This window comes from Taudactylus pleione, unplaced genomic scaffold (genome assembly GCF_031769625.1).
Source record: "Taudactylus pleione unplaced genomic scaffold, aTauple2 ptg000381l, whole genome shotgun sequence".
NCBI classification, from domain to species: domain Eukaryota; kingdom Metazoa; phylum Chordata; class Amphibia; order Anura; family Myobatrachidae; genus Taudactylus; species Taudactylus pleione.
The window spans coordinates 416,691-439,363 of record NW_028284782.1 but is presented as its reverse complement, the minus strand read 5'-3'; the positions used below and the strand labels follow the sequence as shown (position 1 = coordinate 439,363).

Genomic DNA, 22,673 nt, shown 5'->3' with positions numbered 1-22,673 from the left:
ATAACGTATAAATTGCAAAATAAATAGTGATCATAAGAGTGTAAGAAGTGAATAAAATAATAATGTGTCCTGGGCACCAAATTATTGGTAATGAATGAATGAAAATACTGTATAAAAATTGTAAAGTGACAACTAAGTGACTACCATCCCAAACTTGATTATTTGAAATTGATCCTATCATGTCCAATTAATGAAATAATATAAAAATAATCTAGTGATACTAGTGTAGTATATAATACCATTAACTAGATCCATCCAATTGGTGAAATAAATCTAAAAGGCAATATATATATTAAAAATTGGTACCAAATGTTAACAGTATGCATTCTAAATGAAATATTATTTAATTATAAGAAACAATTTCTGAAATAAAAAATAGAACATAATACATCATATTAATATTTATAATGATGTTTTGTTCATTAAAACATAAAGAAAATATATAATAGAAAATATTAAAGAATTTTATTGAATACAACATAATGAATTAATTCATAAAATGTTGTTAATAGTCCCTTTAATTGTTCTAATTCATTGCTATATTAATTCAAAAATACATTATTATGTATGTGCTCAGTAAGTCCTTGCAATTGTAAGCCTCCCAAAATGGTCCAATAACTTTCCCTTTTTAAAAGTTATTGGGAAATACTACCACCCCTAATGTGGTTGACATAGATGACCTAAATAAGGTTAACCTAATCAGATAATTGCTAGGCTTTCTTATTGGTTATGATGGATTTAAAAGAGACAACCAGCGTTCCATTAGCTAACTACCTTCTGAAGAAACCGTCACGCTAACAAGAGAGAGAAACGCATCAAGGTTGCTATATTGGGACTATTTGGCTTCACCTTGACTCCCACAAAATAACGCCAGTGTGTCGCTATGTACTCTTGATAATTGATATCTATGTCCTGAGACTGGGATCACTTTATCCACTACAGAGATGCAGCAGTGGCAACATGAGCCGGAAACACTAGGAGCTGTCCTGAATGCCACATCCAGCCGAGTGAGATCTGTGAGTTGTGAGCAGTTTGGCTGGCTGCACATGTATGATTGCTTGTTAAGTTTCCCCTTTCTGTACATCAGGGCTGTTTTGGGGACCTGCTCTATCCGGAGATAATAAAGGACCTATTTACCCTATGTATTAAGTCGCTCCCGACCTGATTGATTGAATTCACTGCATTTTCACAAACTTTGCGTTTCAGATGGACAAGTTGGATGAACATAATAACTTCCCTATAATAGGGTGTTTTATAGGGACAACAATCCTGAATCTGTACCTGGACACAAGAGCAATTTTCCTTATCCACAAGGAACAACACCTGATTGTTTTATTCATATAACTACATCTGCACCGATGGATAGAGGTGCTGAATTAATATAACTGTTTGTTGGGGGATATGTATGGTGTCAATTATATTCTGAGACAAATTGTAATAATTATTTTGTATTGTTTTTATGTATGCATTTTTTAGAGTTGTCTTTGTGTATTATTAAAATACATATTTTTAGTATTATTAATTATGTATCTGTGTTGAATTATACTGAATAATGCACACCCAAATGGTGGATTAACACTCTACCTACTTCTAGTTAGTTTTGTGTATTGTAGTACATTCACAGTTACTTACTGGGGAGCTGCATTTATGAGTTTGTGGTATAAGAAGGCTTGATCTAAGGTATCTAAAGTATTATTGAAAAGTGCCTGGAAAGAGTTACTTTGTCAACTCTGTAAATTAGTTACAGTACTGTAGCCAATTGACTTGGTGCTTTTCCTTCAACTGCCTTTTACTGCTGGGACTACCTAACCTTTGCATTAATCTGTGTTTATAGTCCAAGGGGTTACTTCCTCATATATTGCATGTACTGTATCTATGCTTTATTATATTCAAAGGATTGTATCTTTGGTGTTATTACTATGTGCAGGCTTGGCTCAGTTTGGATTTTCCTTCCAAATTTTCCACCACATTTCATATTTCAAAAAGAGGGAAAACATCATATTTCATGGACAAACATAATTTTTCATGGACAAAAGTCTCTTTCTGAGACTGAAATTTGGTGGGAAAGATCCGAATTTGGTAGGAAAATCCGAACTGAGCCTGCACATCTCTAGTTACTGTATTACATAAAGTATTAAAAGATTCTGAGACTGCCACCTACATCATTATCTATATCTTCCAGTTTTCTTCCCCTCAGTTACCTAATTTACACCATAACAATGCTTTCTTCAACTTCCCCTTCACACAACCAAATCCTCTGTTCTGCCCCCTGCTTCCACCTTTATCCTTTCCCCCTTGTCTCCTCCTCCTCCCCTGCTCCCCCCTCCTCTGTCTGTCTTTCTTCCCCTCCTCTCCCATTACTCCAATTTCATCCTGTTCTACCCCACCGCTAATCCCTCCTCTTAAGGTCCTCTCCCTGTCACTTCACCCCACCACCATCCACATCTTATTAAACCCCCTCCCTGCCCATCTCCTACAGGTTCCATCCCTAGCTCAGGTGCCCGCACCATCATCACACTCTATTCATATCGGTCCCCCAAATTAATCTTACCTCCACGCTACAGCAACCCTGATATCATTCACATCTCTGCTACAAATGCTGTCCCTCTATTCTGTGCCCTCTGGAATCCCAGATCAGTCTGTAATAAACTGGTCTCCACCCATTACCTTTTCATCTCCAACTCCTTACATCTCCTTGTCATTAAGGAAACCTGGATTTCACCCTCTGACACCACTTCCCCTGCTGCTCTCTCCTCTGGGGGCCTCAACTTCTTTCACACCTCTCGGCCCAGGGGTCATCATGGTGGTGGTGTTGGGGTCCTTCTATACCCCAGTTACCCCTACCAGCTAATACTCTCTGAACCATCCCTTACATTTTCCACATTTGAGGTTCACAATATACTCCTCCTCCAACCTGTACACCTTCAAGTAGCTGTCATTTACCGTCCCCCTAGCCCTCCCTCCAAATTCCTTGACTACTTTGCTTCCTGTCTCCCTCACTTTCTCTCCTCAGATCTTCCCTCCATTATCTTAGGTGACTTTAATATATTCCAATTGATATCCCCTCTGCCTACAAACTCCTTATCCTCACATCTTCATTTGGTCTCTTCCAATGGACCTCTTCACCCTCCCATGTGAGTGGTCACTCAGTTGATCTGGTCTTCACTCACCGTTGTGATATTTCTGATTACTCTAATTCCCCATTCCCCCTCTCTGACTATCACATTCTCTCTTTTAACTTATCCCTCTCTCCTTCACCTCCTCTACCTCCTAAGGATACCATTACTAAACATGACATTCAAACTATCGACATGGTTTCTTTTTTCTCCCTGCTGGACTCGCTTCTTTCCCCTATCCTTTCTCTCTCCTGCCCTGAACAAGCCACTTCCCTGTACAATGCCTCCCTTACTTTTGCTCTTGACTCTGTTGCTTCAGCAATCACTACTCACCCTCGCAGATCCACACCTCATCCCTGGCATTCCAAATACACCAGATACCTGCAAAAGTGTTCACGAATCACTGAGCGACAGTTGAGGAAATCACACTTATAAGGCAGACTTCCTTCATTTCATATTCATGCTCTCATCCTACAGTGCTGCCCTGTCCCTCTCCAAACAATCATATTTCAAGAACCTCATCTCCTCCTTGTCATCAAACCCCGGTGTCTCTTTGCCACTTTCAAATCCCTCCTCTGCCCTTCCACTACTCGCCTCCCCTCCTCACTCTCTGCCCTTGACTTTGCAAACTACTTTACATCTAAAATTGACTCCATACATCAGGACATCATATCCTACCAGACCCTCAGCACGCCACCTTCTCCTTTCCCAGACCAACCCTCCCCACCCATCTTACCAACTCTGACATCCTTCTTCCCTGTATCTGAAGAGGAAGTCATGGCCCTCATCCAGTCCTCCCCCCTTCCAGCTACCCCTTGACCCTATCCCTTTCTTCCTCCTCTGCTACCATCTTTCCTTCTGCCTGTTCCCAACTTGCCCACCTCCTCAATCTCTCCCTCTCATCTGGTTCTTCTACATGTACTTGTCTCCCCCATTCTTAAAAAAACTTACCCTTGATCCTAACACACTCTCCAACTATCAACCCATCTCTCTCCTTACCATCTCACCATCTCTCTTTCCTGCCACTCCTTCTTTGACTAATTTCAATCTGGCTTCCATTCTCTCCACTCCACTGAAACTACCCTCATGAAAGTCAGCAATGACCTCCTCACTGCCAAATCCAAGGGCCACTAATCTCTGCTCATTCTCCTTGACTTCTCTGCTGCTTTTGACACTATGGACCATCCTCTTCTCCTGCAAATCCTTCACTCCCTTGGTCTACGTGATATTGCCCTCTCCTGGCAGTCCTACCTATCTGACCGTTCCTTCTCTGTCTTCTCTCATGGCTCCTCCCCTCCCCCACTTCCACTAACAGTAAGCAATCCCCAAGGTTCTGTTCTTGGACCACTCCTATTCTCCCTATAAACGTCCGCTTTAGGTGAACTCATCAACTCTTTTGACCACTAATATCATCTCTATGCTGATGATATTTAGATCTACCTTTCCTCCCCTGACCTCTCCCCCTGTCTCCTCACCTGCATCTCCAATGCTCTCTCTCTCTGCTATCTCTTCCTGGATGACCCAGCGCTTTCTTAAACTTAAAATGTCTAAGACTGAGCTGATCATCTTCCCACCCTCCTGTATAACTTCACTTCCCCCAATTTCATTATCAATTGATGGCACAGCTATCTCCTCTAACCCCAAAGTGCGCTATCTTGTAGTTATCCTGGACTCCTCCCTCTCCTTTAAACCACATATTCAGCACCTCTCGCAGTCCAGCCATTTCCATCTCAAAAATATTTCTAGGATTAGACCCTTTCACACCTTGTATGTTATTAAAACAATCATCAACTCACTGGTCATATCCAGATTGGACTACTGTAACCTCCTATCTGGCCTCCCAGACTCCCACTTCTCTCCACTCCAATCTGTCCTCAGTGCTGCTGCTTGGCTCATCTTCCTTTCAAACATTCTACATGTGCCTCTCCTCTCCTTCAAGCCCTACATTGACTTCCCTTCCCCCTCAGAACCCAATTCAAGGTTCTTACACTCACCTACAAAGCCCTCACCCAATCCTCTCCCATTTACATCTATGACCTCATCTCCCTTCACAATCCCACCCATCCACTTCGCTCAACAAATGCATGCCGTCTGTTTTTTTTTGTAGTCAGGAGAGTGTTTCCCAAGTCAAACCCCTTGGGGACTATGAAAGATCTACAGCCCTGCAGAGAGTACACAACTTGAGAAGCTGAGAAGGAAGTAAAATTTACCAATCCTACCAACAGATGCCCCACAGAGACTATACACTCAGTAAATGCATCATATCTGTGTTTGATGAGGTATCCAGTCATTAGGTATACAATAAAAAGGTAGACAATGTTTGGGTAGACAATGGAATTTAGACAGGCAATAGGTTGACAGGGTCATTAGATCGACATGGTCTGAAGGTTGACACATTAAACGTCGAATAGTAAGAAGGTGGACAGGTACAGAAGGTCGACAGGGTCATTAGGTCGACACACAAATGATCAACCCACAAATGGTCGACACGTGTTTTTTTTTTGTTAGGGTTAGACACTTACCGGAGGGTTAGGGTTAGGCACCTACTCAGATGGTTAGGGTTAGGCACTTACCCCGATGGTTAGGGTTAGGCACTAACCGGAGGGTTAGTTAGGCACTAGAAGGGATGGTCAGGGTTAGGCACCTACTCCAATGGTTAAGGTTAAGCACCAAGAGGGACGGTTAGGCACTAGAATGGATGGTTAGGACCAGGCACCTACTCTGATGGTTAGGGTTAGCCTCCAGGAGGGACAGATAGGGCAGTGGCGTCCCTCCGCATGGTGTCACCCGATGTGGGGTGGGGCCGAAAATGGGGTGTGGCCATGCAATATGGGGGCATGACCATGCAAGAGGAGGGTGTGGCCACGCGGCCCAAACCCGGCCGTGTCTATTACTTGGGGGGAAGGGGGGTGAAGAAGGTCCCTGTTTGCAGTGCTGGTCGGCTCCCTCAGTGACAGGAGCTTAGTGCTAAAGTTAATGCTACAGTGCAGCACCAGGCTCCTGTCAGTTCTATTTTTGGATTTTAAATATGTACTAATTTGTTGTAATAAATCTATTGTTAGGTTTGTTTTTTCACCTTGACAAAAAACAAGGGGGTATTATTTACTAAAATGCAGGTTTTTAGAGGTGGAGATGTTGCTCATAGCAACCAATCAGATTCTACTTAACATTAATCGAGAACCTTCTAGAAGATAATAGCTAGAATCGGATTGGTTGCTACTTCTAAACTTCTAAAACCCTGCACTTTAGTAAATATACCCAAATGTCTCCTTTAATAAATCGCATTTTAACCAATGCCTTAATGGGATGACTTCAGTTTTGAACCTTCTCATCCACCTGCTCTCCTTTACAGTATAATCTATTAATTAATTTGTGTTACTTTTCAGCAACTACTGAGTGTATGGGACAAAACACACTTATGTATTGGAGGCCTGATTCACTACCAATCGCAACTCCGATTACGCACTAAATCAGCCAATTGTTGCTTTTTGCGTATGCATGTTAATCGCAGTGCGCATGCACAAACACTACACTGCGATCAGAGTGACTACGCAGACCCATCACAGAGTGATTGACAGGAGGGGGGGGTGGCCTGCAAAATTCCGGCGTGCCAGTGCTTTTGAATGACGTAAAAGGAGCGTGCATAAATTTGCCAGTGCGATGCCACATGTAGCTTGGGCTTTCACTGCGTGCGATGAGGTTAGCAATCCTGAGTAAGGTCAGACCTTGAGCAAGTGTGCGTGAGGCTGAGATTGTACTTGATGTTACCTATGGTTTTGCAGTCTTGCTAACTGTTACGGATGTGTGTAAGCTAAAGGGGGCATCCTTATCTTAGGCTGCGTATGACATTGCAATTGCAATCATTAGCATATCTTCGCAGTGAGACTGCGTGCGTTATCGCTATTGCAATAGTGATCCTTTCCAAATCAGGTGCATAATTAGATCTAAGTGGGGCTGATTCTGAGTTGGTAGCAAAGCAAATAAGGTAAGTAAATTTGCCCCTGGAACAAGCCATGCTGCAATGCAAGGGGTGCAAATATTTTTTTTTTGCATGCAAGGTAATTACTGGCTGCATTTGCATGTAGCCAACAAATGGGGACAGCTTTATTCTTACACAGCAATTTATATTTGAGTTTGGACACACCCCTCCCATGCTGCACATTTTAAATCCCCCTTCTTGCAACATAATATGGTGCAAATGTAGTTGTTTCTTTTTTTGCTTTGCACCAACTCATTTATATAGGGAATACAGTATATAGTCTGTGAGTATGAGTCTGTGTTTTCACTCACCAGTAATATAATGTGTAGTTGTCATACAGATGTCCCTGCTGATTCCAAAGGCACATCACGTTTTTGTACTTATTCATCGTACAGTCCACCTCTGCATCAGACAATGAGCATAGTATGAGGTTTAGGTCACAAAATAACATCAACATATTCAAACAGGGCTAAAAACTTTAAACATTATTACATACTGAACAACAGATTTGTTTTAAATTTGAAAATGGTAATTGTTATATTATTGATAATATAATACATTTTATTTTGTTCTAACAAATGTAGTTCATACTATAGATTCATTTATCTAATTTATTAAATTAATGTTCTGTGTTACTTTTGTACAAATAACAGTGCTATTAGATTTTATTACATCCTACAAAGCCATGCAGAAGAAATATATATCTAGGCAAAATCAATAGTCACTGGCTGCTTGCAGATTGATCAATTCCACCATTAGAGAACTTTGTTCTTTTTTGAAACACTTATGAATGAACTTGGCTGTATCAAGGAGGTTCATTTATAAAATGAATCAATGAACATTGATACAATGAAGTGTTGTTGAGTTCCAAAAAGGGGGTTTTACACAAATAGCCAATCAGAGTGGTATCTCACACAGTAACCACTCAAAGAGAAGCCACTCTTGATTGCAGAAATGCCCTCAGTCTGGAATTTGCGTCATGTTTCCTTGAGGTTCTACAAGTGCCAGCACATCCAAGCATGTATATTCCAACACCTCTCAGTCAGGGGTGTTGGGATAAAGCCAAGAGTACTTTTTTCTTTTTTGCAAGCTTGATTCCCCTAGGGAATATTAGATCCATGCTGAGGACAATTGTATGTTTCACTATGACAAGGAGATTGGCATTTCTAGTGTTACCATCCATCCTGTCATAGCCTGGGGCTGGTTGTGGCACTTGCATGGGGATCCCACACTATTTATCCCCCCTCACATTAGCGGTACACAGTCCACAGGGTCAGACTGGCACACAGAGGTACAGGGGAAATCCCCGGTGGTCCCCACTTCCTGAAGGCCCTACCCCCTCCTCTCTTGTCAGATTACAGACCATGCACTCAAATTACACATTGTTATTCTATTAGTGGGCCAGTTACCGGCTAGAGCAGGAAAGTGGATGCTTGGATTCTTTCTATAGAAACTACAACAAAATTCACCCTGCTGCCAATCAAAATTAGCGGTTTGGGTAACAGATCTAGTGGTCTAGTTACTAAGCAGTGATAAGAGACAGAGTGAAAAGTGATAAGTCTCTGATAAGGTGCCAGCCAATCAGCTCCCAACTGTCATTTTTCAAACACAGCCTGTGAGATGATAGTTGGGAGCTGATTGGCTGGCACTTATCACTGACATCACTTTTCACTCTGTCTCTTATCACTGCTTAGTACATAGACCCCTTAATGTTTTCTTGTGTGACATTAACATTTTAAATGTAGTTTATTGTAAACTAAGAATGTAATTGTAAAAAAAATAAATGATTAAATAAGTAACCAACACTTAAGTCACCCCAATGATAATAACTTAGATAATTGATCCTTTCTTTTACAATTTGTTCTGATTATCATCATCCACATAGATCTTTCCTCCAGGGTTGAGCAGAAGGGGAGAGATACTGTACACCTCCCGAGAGGCAACCACCTAATTGTGTCATTATTATGCCATCACAGCCAGGGCTGGAGAGGCGCCATCCCCCCTGTTTGCTTTCTGAGCACCTTTACAGCTGCACCTGTGACAGACAGAGTGAGGCAGCCAGTGCAGCAGTGTCATGGGGGAACCTGGTACGGTAAAAGTAAGTGGTGGTGCGGAGGTGGACCAGGTGGCCGCAGACATAATTTACATTTAAATTCAAGATTGGAGATCTGGATAATGGGTGCTGCGGACTCGCTAATCCACCTGAATTTAAATTTCATTTATGCCCGTGGCTGCCTAGTCAGGAACTGATTATGTTGCTCGGCATCGCCTGAGTGGGAGGAGCTAGTTTGTTCCCCTGCTAAGCTGCGCAACTACCAGAAATAGCATGTAGACCGGCAGTTTACACGCACAATGTAAGCGATGACGCCGTGCACACACAGCCGCTGTCTCTGTGTGTGGTGTGCCGTGTCCAGGAGGAGCAATGGAGAAGCTGCCTTAGCTGCGCACCGCAATGACAGGAGGAGGACCCGCCGAACACTGAGTGAGAGAGAGAGAGAGAGCAAGAAGGAGAGAGAGACAGCTGGCTCCTGCCTGCCCCTTATGGAGATGAGCAGGCCAGTCAGCTAGCGTTAAGCTAAGCGATTATATCAATTGCATACAAACACAAACTGTATAAAATGGTAAAATGTATAACAGAGAGGGGTGTAACTTTTATTTGAACATCTTTTAATAATAATAAACAAGGTGAGTACAGATACAAGAGTCAAATCACTTATTTTACAACATAGTGCACAATACATTTCAAAATATGACACATTGTAAATAGACATGTCCAGAGGACATATTTGTAGGAGGGTGCAAATATATAGTTTGCAGTGGGGCACCGAACACCCTGGCACCGGCCCTGATCACAACCTTACTACTTAAACTACCCGTGACAGCCCATACACAGTAGGATAGACGAAAAAAAAACAGATTCAGTGCAGTATGTCTGTGTATGGGCTGTCACATTGTTAGTGGTATGTGCAGCACGAAAATGCATATTTTACGTAAAACAAAACATACTTGCATCCAGCTCTAAATGATTCCCTACATATTTGAATATGATCTGTACTCAGGCCCTGATTCAGCTTCACACGGAATAGCCAAGCCGCTCACAAGCAGCTAAGCTATTCCATCTGTGCTGATACGGTGATGCAGCAGGGGGCATCACGCCTCCTGCTGCATTATGTATCCGAGCTGCATTGTCCAACGAGGCATCAGATACTTTGCGGGACATCGGCTGGCTAAGGTGACCCATAAGGTCACGCAGCCGGGCGTCGCAGCTGCGAGGAAGAGGCCAGGAAATCTCTATTAGCCAGTTTACGTGCGGGCTCGCAGAGCGGGTCATACGCCTGCGCAGATTCCCGAACGTCGGGAATCTACGTTCAGCATTGCACTAACATGCACTGCTGAATTAGGCCCTCAGTCACTTTTATACTGCAATAAGTGCTTATTTTACCTGAAACATAAGTAATTTGTCAGTTATATAATTTTCACTCTTATTTTCTATCGCTGTCATTAGGGGTGGGGCTAAATTATGCGATTTGTGCCAATAAGCCCCGCCCCCTCCCTACCGGACCTGCAAATTTCTTGGAAAAGATCCCCGTCCTGCCTTCATCACTAGGAAGTGGGCGGGATGTGGGAGATCTGCCTACACTTCCGGAGGTGCGGGGGGTTACCCGAAAATCGGGAACCTCACGCGACTCCCGGGAGACTAGGCAAGTATGTACAGCAGTCAAGAGGGTCATTTGCAATGTGTTATAAACTGATTTACTGTAGTTTATATTAGGGGTGTGCACCGGCCACTTTTCGTGTTTTGTGTTTTGGTTTTGGATCTGGATCTTTCTTCGTATTTTGGATCTGGATTGGTTTTGCCAAAACCACCCTTCCGTGTTTTGGGTTCTGGGTTTTGTGTTTTGGATCTGGATTTTTTCTTAAAAAATAAAAAAAAACGCTAAAATCACATAAAATGGGCCATTTTTTGTTCCTACGCTATTAATAACCCCAATAACATTAATTTCCACTCATTTCCACTCTATTCTGAACACCTCACACCTCACAATATTGTTTTTAGGCCAAAAGGTTGCACCGAGGTAGCTGGATGACTATGCTAAGCGACACAAGTGGGCGGCACAAACACGTGGCCCATCTAGGAGTGGCACTGCAGTGGCAGACAGGAAGCCAATCAGCGTTATGGTGCCCATTTGCATGTAGCTCGAACCCGGGAGATCCGTGCTACATGCATCTGTGTGATTGGCACAGAGCAATGACAGGTCCGTGAGAGCCGTCTGTGCTGCTGTGGTAAAAAAAAAAAAAAAAAACCTGTGTAAAAAAAGAAAAAAATGGCGTGCACCCCCCCAAAAAAGAGCAACCAGCCCCGGGCATTAGTAACCCAGTGCTGGGTGTGCTTAAATACAGGGGACAAACGACGTAGGGGTCCCCTGTACTTAAGCACAACCAGCACCGGGCTAGTCAGAACCAGCGCTGGTTGCCAAAATACGGGGGACAAACGACGTAGGGGTCCCCCGTATTCTGCGCAACCAGCTCTGGGCTCTGATCCGGTCCTGGTTCTGGAAATACAGGGGAAAAAAATTAGTAGGGTTCCCCTGTATGTTCCAGAACCAGCACTGGACTTTTTCTAGCGGGGGGCTGATGCCACAGCCAGGGGAGCCCTTTCACCGGGCCCCCCAGCCGCAGCATCAGCCCTGACCGCTAGTCAGCCCAGGCCGGGGATCCCTGGAGAGCTGGGGACCCCCCCAATAAAGGGGTCACCCTCTCCAGGGCACCCCAGGCCCAGGCTGATAGCCCGGGGCTATCCCCGCCACCCCTGGTGGCGGTGGGTGGCGGGTTGATTGTGTGGCGTGGTGTAAATAAAGAATATCAAACATTGTCTTTACAAGTAGAACTGCAAGTCCCAGCTAGCCTGCCCCGCATGCTGGTACTTGGAGAACCACAAGTACCAGCATGCAGGGCATTAAGGGCCCACTAGTACCTGTAGTTCACCTGTAAAAAAAATGTTTAAAAAAACACAGGACACACACACCGTGACAGTATAAGTTTATTAAACATACATACACACACACATGTACATATACTCACCTATGTAACCTGTAGCATCGGTCCACTTGTCCAGTAAAGTATCCCTAGGGGACCTGTGAAAAAAAACATACTCACCATCTCCTATGCGAGGTTCTGTCCTCTTCGTTCCAAAGTAGGCATCCCCGGACTTGGCAAAAAAAAAAAAACGCGATCCACGAACTTAGTACCGTTCTATAGAACGGTACTTCCCGAATAAGAGCTTAGCGGCGGGGTATCACCATGGAAACCCCGCTGCTAAGCGTTCATTGGCTGAGAGAGGTCATCTCCCGTCTCTCAGCCAATGAACGGCTCCCTCCATTGTAGTCAATGGTGGGAGCAGCAGGGTAAACTTTAATAACCTTGCGGCTCCCACCATTGACTACAATGGAGGGAGCCATTCATTGGCTGAGAGAGACGGGAGATGGCCTCTCTCAGCCAATGAACGCTTAGCAGCGGGGTTTCCATGGTGATACCCCGCCGCTAAGCTCTCATTCGGGAAGTACCGTTCTATAGAACGGTACTAAGTTCGTGATTCACGTTTTCGTTTTTTTTTTTGCCAAGTCCGGGGATGCCTACTTTGGAACGAAGAGGACAGAACCTCGCATAGGAGATGGTGAGTATGTTTTTTTTCACAGGTCCCCTAGGGATACTTTACTGGACAAGTGGACCGATGCTACAGGTTACATAGGTGAGTATGTGTACGTGTGTGTGTGTGTGTGTGTGTGTGTGTGTGTGTGTATGTATGTTTAATAAACTTATACTGTCACAGTGTGTGTGTCCTGTGTTTTTTTTAAACATTTTTTTACAGGTGAACTACAGGTACTAGTGGGCCCTTAATGCCCTGCATGCTGGTACTTGTGGTACTCCAAGTACCAGCATGTGGGGCAGGCTTGCTGGGACTTGCAGTTCTACTTGTAAAGACAATGTTTGATATTCTTTATTTACACCACACCACACAATCAACCCGCCACCCACCGCCACCAGGGGTGGCGGGGATAGCCCCGGGCTATCAGCCTGGGCCTGGGGTGCCCTGGAGAGGGTGACCCCTTTATTGAGGGGGTCCCCAGCTCTCCAGGGATCCCCGGCCTGGGCTGACTAGCGGTCAGGGCTGATGCTGCGGCTGGGGGGCCCGGTGAAAGGGTTCCCCTGGCTGTGGCATCAGCCCCCCGCTAGAAAAAGTCCAGTGCTGGTTCTGGAACATACAGGGGAACCCTACTAATTTTTTTCCCCTGTATTTCCAGAACCAGGACCGGATCAGAGCCCAGAGCTGGTTGCGCAGAATACGGGGGACCCCTACGTCGTTTGTCCCCCGTATTTTGGCAACCAGCGCTGGTTCTGACTAGCACGGTGCTGGTTGTGCTTAAGTACAGGGGACCCCTACGTCGTTTGTCCCCTGTATTTAAGCACACCCAGCACTGGGTCACTAATGCCCGGGGCTGGTAGCTCTTTTTGGGGGGGGGGCACGCCATTTTTTTCTTTTTTTACACAGGTTTTTTTTTTTTTTTTTTTTTACCACAGCAGCACAGACGGGTCTCACGGACCTGTCAGTGCTCTGTGTCAATGACACAGATGCAAGTAGCACGGATCTCCTGGTCCGTGCGTGCATCTGTGTCATTGAAATACACAGCAGCACAGACGGGTCTCACTGACCCATCTGTGCTCTGTGTCACTGTCAGTCACACAGATGCATGTAGCACGGATCTCATGAGTCCGTGCTACATGCAAATGAGCACCATAATGCTGATTGGCTGAGAGCCGTGACAGACGGCTCTATCAGCCAATCAGCACTTTGCCCATTAAAGGCAAAGGCATTTTTTTTTAAATGGCCGCTCGAGGCAAAACCTCGAGATCCGACAGCAGATCTCGAGGTTTTGCCTCGGGAGAGGGATCCGGGGCAGACAGGGAGATCCGAGCTTGGGCTCTGATCGCCCCGGATCCCCGAAGTTCGGGTGGGTTCGGTTCTCAGGGAACCGAACCCGCTCATCCCTAGTTTATATTGCTTTCAAGTCACACACCTTAGCAGACTTGTATATATCTTAAAAGAAAACATTGTTTACTGTACACAATTACTAATATCACAAAGCCCTAAAAATACAATATACTGGGCAGTAAGTATGTGGTGTAGTTCACAACAGCTATAAGTAGTAGTATAGGTGCAGTGCAGAACCTGCACCTACTGTCATTTTCACCACAACGTGCATCATTTAGCTATAATAGCAGTGCTTATTGCTAAGTATGTCATGTGCAGCTGACATTATCATCCCATCGGAAGATCCCTGCAATAGAACTACGGTAGTTGTAGGAGTCAGTAGTTACAGGATCTGCAGCCATGGGATGTCTGCCTCCCCCGTACAAACGCCTGTGAACTTGTGTTTTTCTGTGACGGGCCTTTACAAAATGTTGCTACAGTATGTGGCTATGAGACATGTAGTTATACCAAGCACAGTGAGAAGATAGACCTGGTGCTCACTGGGCATGCCCCGGCATCTGAGAGCAGCAGGTCACGTTATACCTGCTGCTATGGATGCTGGGAAAAGGCAGCGAAGCCAGCACGGAAGTATGCAGCTTCCCTGCTCTGTCCTGCATGAGGTACAGATAACGTCATTCTCAGATGGCGAATCTGTACCGCAGGAGGGGATGGAAAGATGAGCTTTCCGTTCCTTCATGAATCACACTCACCATACAATAGTACAGTATGGTGATGCGATCCAGGCATGGAGCAGGGGGTACAGTTGGAGAAGTAATACACTTCTCCATGGTAAACTAGCTCCATGAATAGCACGAAGCAGAGAAGAGCCCTGATTTCAGCTAAACAGGGCTCTTCTCTGCTTCATTAAAAGACCCCATAATGCCTTTCCGACAGGCATATATGAATAATTGCGTGCTTGGCCTATACTTGCACTTGCCTTCCATCCCCCGTTCCACCACTCCAAGCATAAGAACACGTAAGTGTAAATCTGTGTACAGCTGTATGTCTATGCATGTGGTGTGCTTGTGCAGAATGGATATGTGTATAAAATGCACGTAAAGCGGAGTCCAACTGTACATAAACCACAATGGGTATAAGGTTAACGTTGCTCACTTAGCACATTTCAGACAGACAGAGATAGATAGATAGATAGATAGATAGATAGATAGATAGATAGATAGATAGATACAGTGTCGGCCTGGAGCATGAGGGGCCCACCGGGGTAATCAGTAATAAGGGCCCATGCTTAAGGGGTGTGGTCATCCACCAGAGGAGGTGTGGCCTGCTACCACAGTTGCTTGGCTAACCATTAGGCAAAACTTGGTGTAGTTTCTATAGAAGTGAACCAAGCCCCCTTGTTAATCAGTGGTCCTGCTCCACCAGGTAACTGACTGTCTAATAGTGCAACAATTTATAATTTGGGGTCTGAAACCTAGAGGTGGCGGTGGGCCCACAGGCAGTGGGGCCCACCGGGGATTTCCCCTATACCCCTGTGGGCCAGTCCAACCCTGGATAGATAGATAAAAATGTAGGGCACAAACTGCATAGGTTTTTATTTCAAATTGTTTTTGTTTTCCTAAAGCCGCGTATCCACTAGACGATATAATGAACGATTGAACGATAACGATATCATTATTGTTCAATCCTTCACTATATCGTCCAGTGGATATGTCATCAATGACCAGCGATGTGTGCTCCCACTGGTCGTTGACGACATTGTTCATCGCCCGAAACGGCTGTCCAACCTGATAATAACTAAAAAAATTTTATTTGGTTGCGCTTATCAATCCTTGTAATGAAAGAAAATAACCTCAGAACGCCATGAATATATTAAAGATACTTTATATCAGACAAATAAATAAAACACTATGACATATATATATAGAATTAACAATGAAATGAACACTATAGAACAGTATAATTGACAACACCTATCTGGTCAAAGCATTTAATATGTGTCGACACATATTGATAAAGTCCTTTGATAAAGCTTCTGGGCGGAGCGAAACATGTCAGTTTACCTGGTTCATTTACAATTATCTTACCAACGTTGACTCTCTGAAAGAACACTTGATACCCTAGATACAGCGATTACAACCAAAAAATTGGCTTTTCTACCCCAAGTGACCATCTCCTTGGTGTGCAGAGGTACATTAATAGGCTAACATCTAGCCCAGATTCCTATGGCGCCGCTGAACCAGGATCCACCTCACAGGCACGCTGCGGTATAAGTCGGAGAGATCTCCTGCTTCATTATTGGGAGAGACTGTGAGTATCCATTCAGTTGGAATAACTCCTCTTTGGGATAATTATAAGAAGCACAGCCAGCGGAGTGTTTTTATTATACAAAAATATCCCTGCTAAATATTTGCAGATAAGAGATCGCTGCATAGCAGGTGATACTTCAGCACACAAACACTTTATGAATGGGTATATTTACAGAGACTTTGATATTATTGCCAATTTCACCAGCTAAATATCCTAAAGGAATAAATACAGTAAGGATTTCTACAATGCTTGTGGAATTTTTCCATTCCAGGATCTAGTATATCAAGTGGATGTTTACCTATATTGTTTAATATCTGTGTCGACACATATTAATTGCTTTGACCACAAAGGTGTTGTCTATTATACTGTTCAATATTGTTAATTTCATTGTTAATTCTATATATATATATGTCATAGTGTTTTATTTATTTGTCTGATATAAAGTATCTTTAATATATTCTGAGGTAATTTTCTGCCATTACAAGGATTGATAATCGCAACCGAATTTCTAAATGGGTTATTTAAATCCTGCGCACAGTTGATTGGTTGTTTCAGCTGCTGGTTCTCAGGGGTCTATCCCAAATCCCCTATTTTGCCATATGGAGTACCAGCAGCTGACACAACCAATCAACTGTGCACAGGTTCTAAATAACCCATTTATAAATCATCTTATCTATCCTGAGAACCAGCTACCATGAACACATGGGTTTACTTGACATTAGACAAAATAGGGAAAATAAAGCATATTGTAGGAACTATTTTCAAACTTAGAAACCTCCACCAATGCCCAAATCAAAGGACAATATTTCTGTGACAATTTTCTTAAACTAGAGGAATTAATATACAAAGAAAATAAAATCTGGTGGGATAAACAGACCTTACAATGGTATGTGACACAAAACATTACACCAAGGGGCTTAAAAATAAAGAAACAACCATCACACAGTCTGAGTAACGACATATTTATGAAAAAATGGGGAGCCATTTTACATCAATGCTCCCAGAATCTTTTACAATTGATCATAGACACACTTAGGGGCCTATTCATCAACACTAAAATAACGTTTTTAAGGACATTTTCCTTAAATAACGTTATTTTGGTATTCATGTAGCCACTTAGCACAGGAGATATCACAGATATCTCCTTGCTAAGTTCCCCTTGCTAAGTTCCCCTGCGTTAATTTCCACACTCCCCATACATTAGTATGGGGATGTGGAAATTGTGGTATTCATCAAATTCCGAAAATTATCAATTATCAACTGTGAGGTGGCGAATAGCAAGTGAAACTTACCTGTATCCGCGTGTGCAGGTCCCCCGATGAGTCCCTCCGGCGCTCTGCTCTGTCCTCAGGCTCCGGAGGCTGGTCGGACATGTGTGCTCCCCAGCAGAGCACAAGAAAGTTTAGACAAAAAAAAAAAGTTTTTTTTTTTTTCTAATCTGTCATGTGGTCTGCTGGGAAACCACATGACAGACCAGCAGGACGGAGCTAGAGGCTGCTGCGCGGACAGGTAAATCGGGGGGGGGGTGAGCGGAGGGGGTACACAAACTTAACGCATCTGTAGGCAGTGCTGCGCATTCGCTGGTTTTACAGATGTAACGGCGCATGCGCAGCACTGTTTCCAGATGCGATAAGGTAGTGTAGGCAGGGAAAAGTATCTATTTCCCGAAAAGCTGTCATCGCAAAAATGACAGCTTTTCGAAATAGATACTTATGGAGAGGTGGAATGATGAATTCCACCTATAATTAGGTAGAACTCCATGCGAGTTCTAAAGCTAATTATCTCCAGAGAATTTTTAGGTTTAATGAATAGGCCCCATAGTGAGACACTTATCCATCTCCACGCAGAAATAGAGATATTACACCAGGAATTGGACATATATAGAGGAATACAAGCAATTAGAAACTATTGCACTAAACAAACTAGAAAAAAATGAGGAAACCATAGTTGCCACAAAACAAGTCAAGAGGGTCTCATTCAGATACAAGCGGTCGCTCTGAACGAGAGCGGCCGCTTGCATCTTGAAGTGCGGCCTCCTGATTGCTAGCTAAGCTGTGGGTTACCACCCACAGCTTAGCGACCAACCAGGGTGATGGTCGCAATGGTCAGGACCATCGCGACCATCAGGGCTTGCGAGGAGACTGTAAGGTTGGGTCTCTGCACTCGCACTCGCAAGCCCCAGGGAGCTTCCTGCTCTGATCGAGCAGGAAGTTCCCCACTGATATCACTGGTGATGTCAGTGGGGCCACCCCCAAACGGTAAGCGTTCCGTCGGGAACGCCTCCGTTTGGCCGGCCACCCCCCCGGCCCGCCTTCCAAATGGGGCGAGCTGTCAATCAACATCGACAGTTTGCCCCCTTTGGTGTGAGACCCAGAGCGACGGAGCGCCTGTCGCTTCCCAGGTCTCGCGCATGTGCACTTCGGAGCCAGCTCCGACGTCGGCATGTCCAGTGTGCAAACATCGACCCAGTTGCGAGCGCTCAGCGCATGCGACCGGGTATGAATGAGGCCCAGAGTGGGGGAACCCAAAACGCATAAGAATCCTAGCAAGAGAGATAGAGATATCATCAAATGACCAGTCACTAACAAACGGCAACATACAATCAAACCAGCTCACATAAGGACACCGGTCTACAAAAGACTGAACTTAACATATCAACAGTTTATGTCACAAATACATAGCACAAACGAATCCCCCCCTACTCCAATACAACCAATTAAGCCATACACTATTTCTGAATGGGAAGATGCTGCTTTGGATACAAGCACCAACACTGAATTTTCAACTTACAGTGTAGCGGAGACTTCTACCTAGGAGAATCTAGCTAGACTCACTGGATGCAGGATCTCAGATCACAAAAAATCAGACAACACTACCTACAGCCTCAAACGCAGTGGCCATTAACAAAACAAACACACAATCAGAATGCGGTTCCTCTTTTTTAGATCTGGAGGCAGGCCTCAATGCCTGCCATCAAACCAATCTCAGCAACAACAAATGAAAATTAGAGGACACAGACGAGGATGTAGGGGAGGTCGACACTCCCATAAGAAAATCAACCAAATTCCAACTGGAATCGAACCAGTAGGTATCTTCAACCTGAGTAACACCAGACTAAATGATACACATATTTCTGTTCTAAACAAGGGTCTTAAATTTGCCCCACATAGCAAATTAAACAAATTTGAGACATATCTGGACTTAAATAAATTTATCAGGAAACTAATACTACAAAAGTATCACACAAATAACATCAATCCCGATTACAAACCGCACGAAAGCTCCACTGGTTTCAAACATTCTGACCTAAAACCCAAATCCAGATTTTACCCACAACATTTTAGGGGTTCGCATATTGATACTTTTGAGTCACTAGTCATGAGAGATCTGGACACAATCAAACCACACAAACATCATTAGAATAATTTCACCAAAGCTGAGCAAACACAGCATTGAAAGAATTGGCCAATGACCCCAACCTAATTATCAAGCCAGCAGACAAGGAAGGGGGATTAGTCCTTTTAGATAAGGCAGACTACATTTCAGAGTGCTATAGGATATTGAAGGATAAAGAAACCTACGAAATACTAGAGAAAGATCCTACAGGATATTATCATACACAACTCAAATCCCTCTTGTGGACAGGCTACGAGAAAGGCATACTAACTAAACCAGAACACCAGTTCTTAAATATCAAACACCCAGTAGTACCGGTCTTTTATTACTTGCCTAAACTCCACAAAAAACCCCAGAAACCGCCTGGTGGACCCATTGTTTCCGGCATTAATTCTATAACATCCAAATTATCTCAATACATAGACAGTTTACTACAACCTTATGTTAAGTGTCAATGGTCTTACCTACAAGATACATCAGACATCTTAAGAACAATAGCACAACCCGAATGGCAGCCTGATTGTTGGCTGTGTACGTGTAATGTGACATCACTATACACGGTCATAAACCACAGTCAGGGACTGCAAGCAATAGAACACATCCTTACTAAAGATACCAGAATACACATTGACCAAAGGGACTTCCTTACTATGAGCATTCAATTCATACTTCAGCACAATTATCTCTGGTTTGATAATCACTTGTACAGACAGACCAGTGGCACTGTTATGGTCCTCTGGCAGCGTTTCGTTGATTATATATTCTTTATCTGGAGAGTCGATGAAACCTCTCTACAAAAGTTCCTAATATACATTAATTCAAATAAACTCAATCTAGCCTTCACTACAGAATACAACCGCACTCAAGTAAATTTTTTGGACATCACAATTTTTATCAAAGACAGTACACTACAAACAAAAAGTTTTCAGAAGAAAATTTGCAATTGCATCCAAGAGTCTGATTACATAGAACAAGGGAGAAAAATTAAGTACCAGTTCATAGTTAAACATTATGATCCCAGACTGGTAGAAACTGCTTTCCAGAAAGCACTCACACTGGAAAGAGAACCTCTGCTGATTGCAAAACAAAGCAAACAAAAATAGAAAATAGATAGCAGTTACAGCACATGCATGGTTACACAATATAGTAGGGATGCGAACTCCTTAAGGAAAATAAGTCAAAGACTTTGGCATGTACTCTTACAGGACGAACAATTAAGAGACCTCCTTCCTAACAAACCAAATCTCATATTCAGAAAGGCACAGGATCTCGATCGTGCACTCAATAAAAATCACATTCCACCAAAAACAACAATACAGAAGACCTTAAATAACTCACAGCCACAAGAGGATTCTTCCATTGTGGACATTGCCAAACATGTAAAACTTGCCCAATAACTACAAAACGCAAAACGTCTTTTACATCAACAACAACAAAAAAACATTCAGGATTAGGGAGCACATCACATGTGATAGCAACATGGTCATCTACCTGGCAGAGTGTAAATGTGGCCTCCAATATGTAGGGAGGGCCACCAGGAAATTAAGTGTGAGGAGTGCTGAGCATATTAGAAACATCCGCAGGGGTTTAGCAACACACAGTCCATCAAATCATTTTAGAATGACAACAATAATCCTACAGGTTTAACAATAACAGGCATCAAAACAATTACACCTAATTGGAGAGGGGGTGACTTAGAATCCAGATTAAACCAGGAAGAGTTAAAATGGATTTTCACACTCAAAACACAGAACCCGTGGGGCCTCAACATTGATAATGAAGTCAAGTCGATCATCACTCAACAATAATTAGAGGGTTTACATAAAACTAATAATTTTTGAAACCTAGTAACAGAAATATATTCACTTTTTATACATGCAATTAAAAACACAGAGAAACATATTACAAAAAGTGTTTCGATCATCTGAAAGCATTCTCGATCAAATAGCTATTATGAGCCGTACAACAAGTGTGACACTAATTATTTATTAACATTTATAATTTCATATTTATTTCTGTACATCAAGTACATTGACATTAGTTTCAACAACAGTGGGTTAATCCCTGGATATCCAGCTCAATAAGGACCACACCATATACTCCAGGGTGAGTCCAATTTCTTTATATAAAAACACCTAACGCTGCTAGAGCAATCAGATTTTGCACAAGGAGTTAGTTATAAACACTGATTGGAGTCTCAACCACTCCCACCAGTATCATTGGATATGCAGTCTCCCAATTAAAACTTGCATAATTCAGCACACGAATGTTTATGGGTGGATATGTCAATTAAGTCCAGTCTATTTAAAACAGTACCAGCACACCTCCACATACGTTCGTGAAGAAGGCTAAGAGCCGCTACGCGTTGGACACAGAAAACTACATTACCCAGCATACCCTTGACTTCCGGTTCCACTTCTACACACTCGACTCACCATTCTCAGGGTCCCTGAGCATCCGCACAGAGGGTGTACAAAGGCACGCACCGTGACCAGCATCATCCAGACCAGTCTCCTCCATTGTGAGTTGAGCCACCAAATGGCGGCGGTGGACCACAAAGTACCACATGACCTCACGGGAGCGTGGGACTCGGCTGTCCCGCCGTTGTTGGTGATCCAGGCAGCCCAGAGAAGGTGACTTGTCCATCCATCGGAGACACATAGCGGAGAGGAAGATGAGAATCAGGACCACAGGGTAAGTTGTCGGACCGGAGGGCATGGGACGCCACCCCTCCAAAGCGCAACACCTGCAACTTTGTTATTTACTATCAACATATCGTGCATGACTTTTAATTCTTTCTAAGGTAGGAGCAAGTGGATATTATTTGACTAATTTTTTCTTTATACATAGGGGACAGTACCCACACCCAGGTCTGTCCCACATC

General features: G+C 43.5%; 1 protein-coding gene across 2 annotated transcripts in view; it reads right to left on the bottom strand.

The window, feature by feature from the left end:
• Positions 1–22,673, bottom strand: part of IL2RG (interleukin 2 receptor subunit gamma) — a 97,989-nt gene that overhangs the window by 28,759 nt on the left and 46,557 nt on the right. For both annotated transcript variants that reach the window (XM_088445469.1, XM_088445470.1), the window contains one exon: positions 7,407–7,497. In XM_088445469.1, coding sequence (XP_088301595.1) covers positions 7,407–7,497 — 91 coding nt within the window. The remainder of the gene's footprint in view (positions 1–7,406; positions 7,498–22,673) is intronic.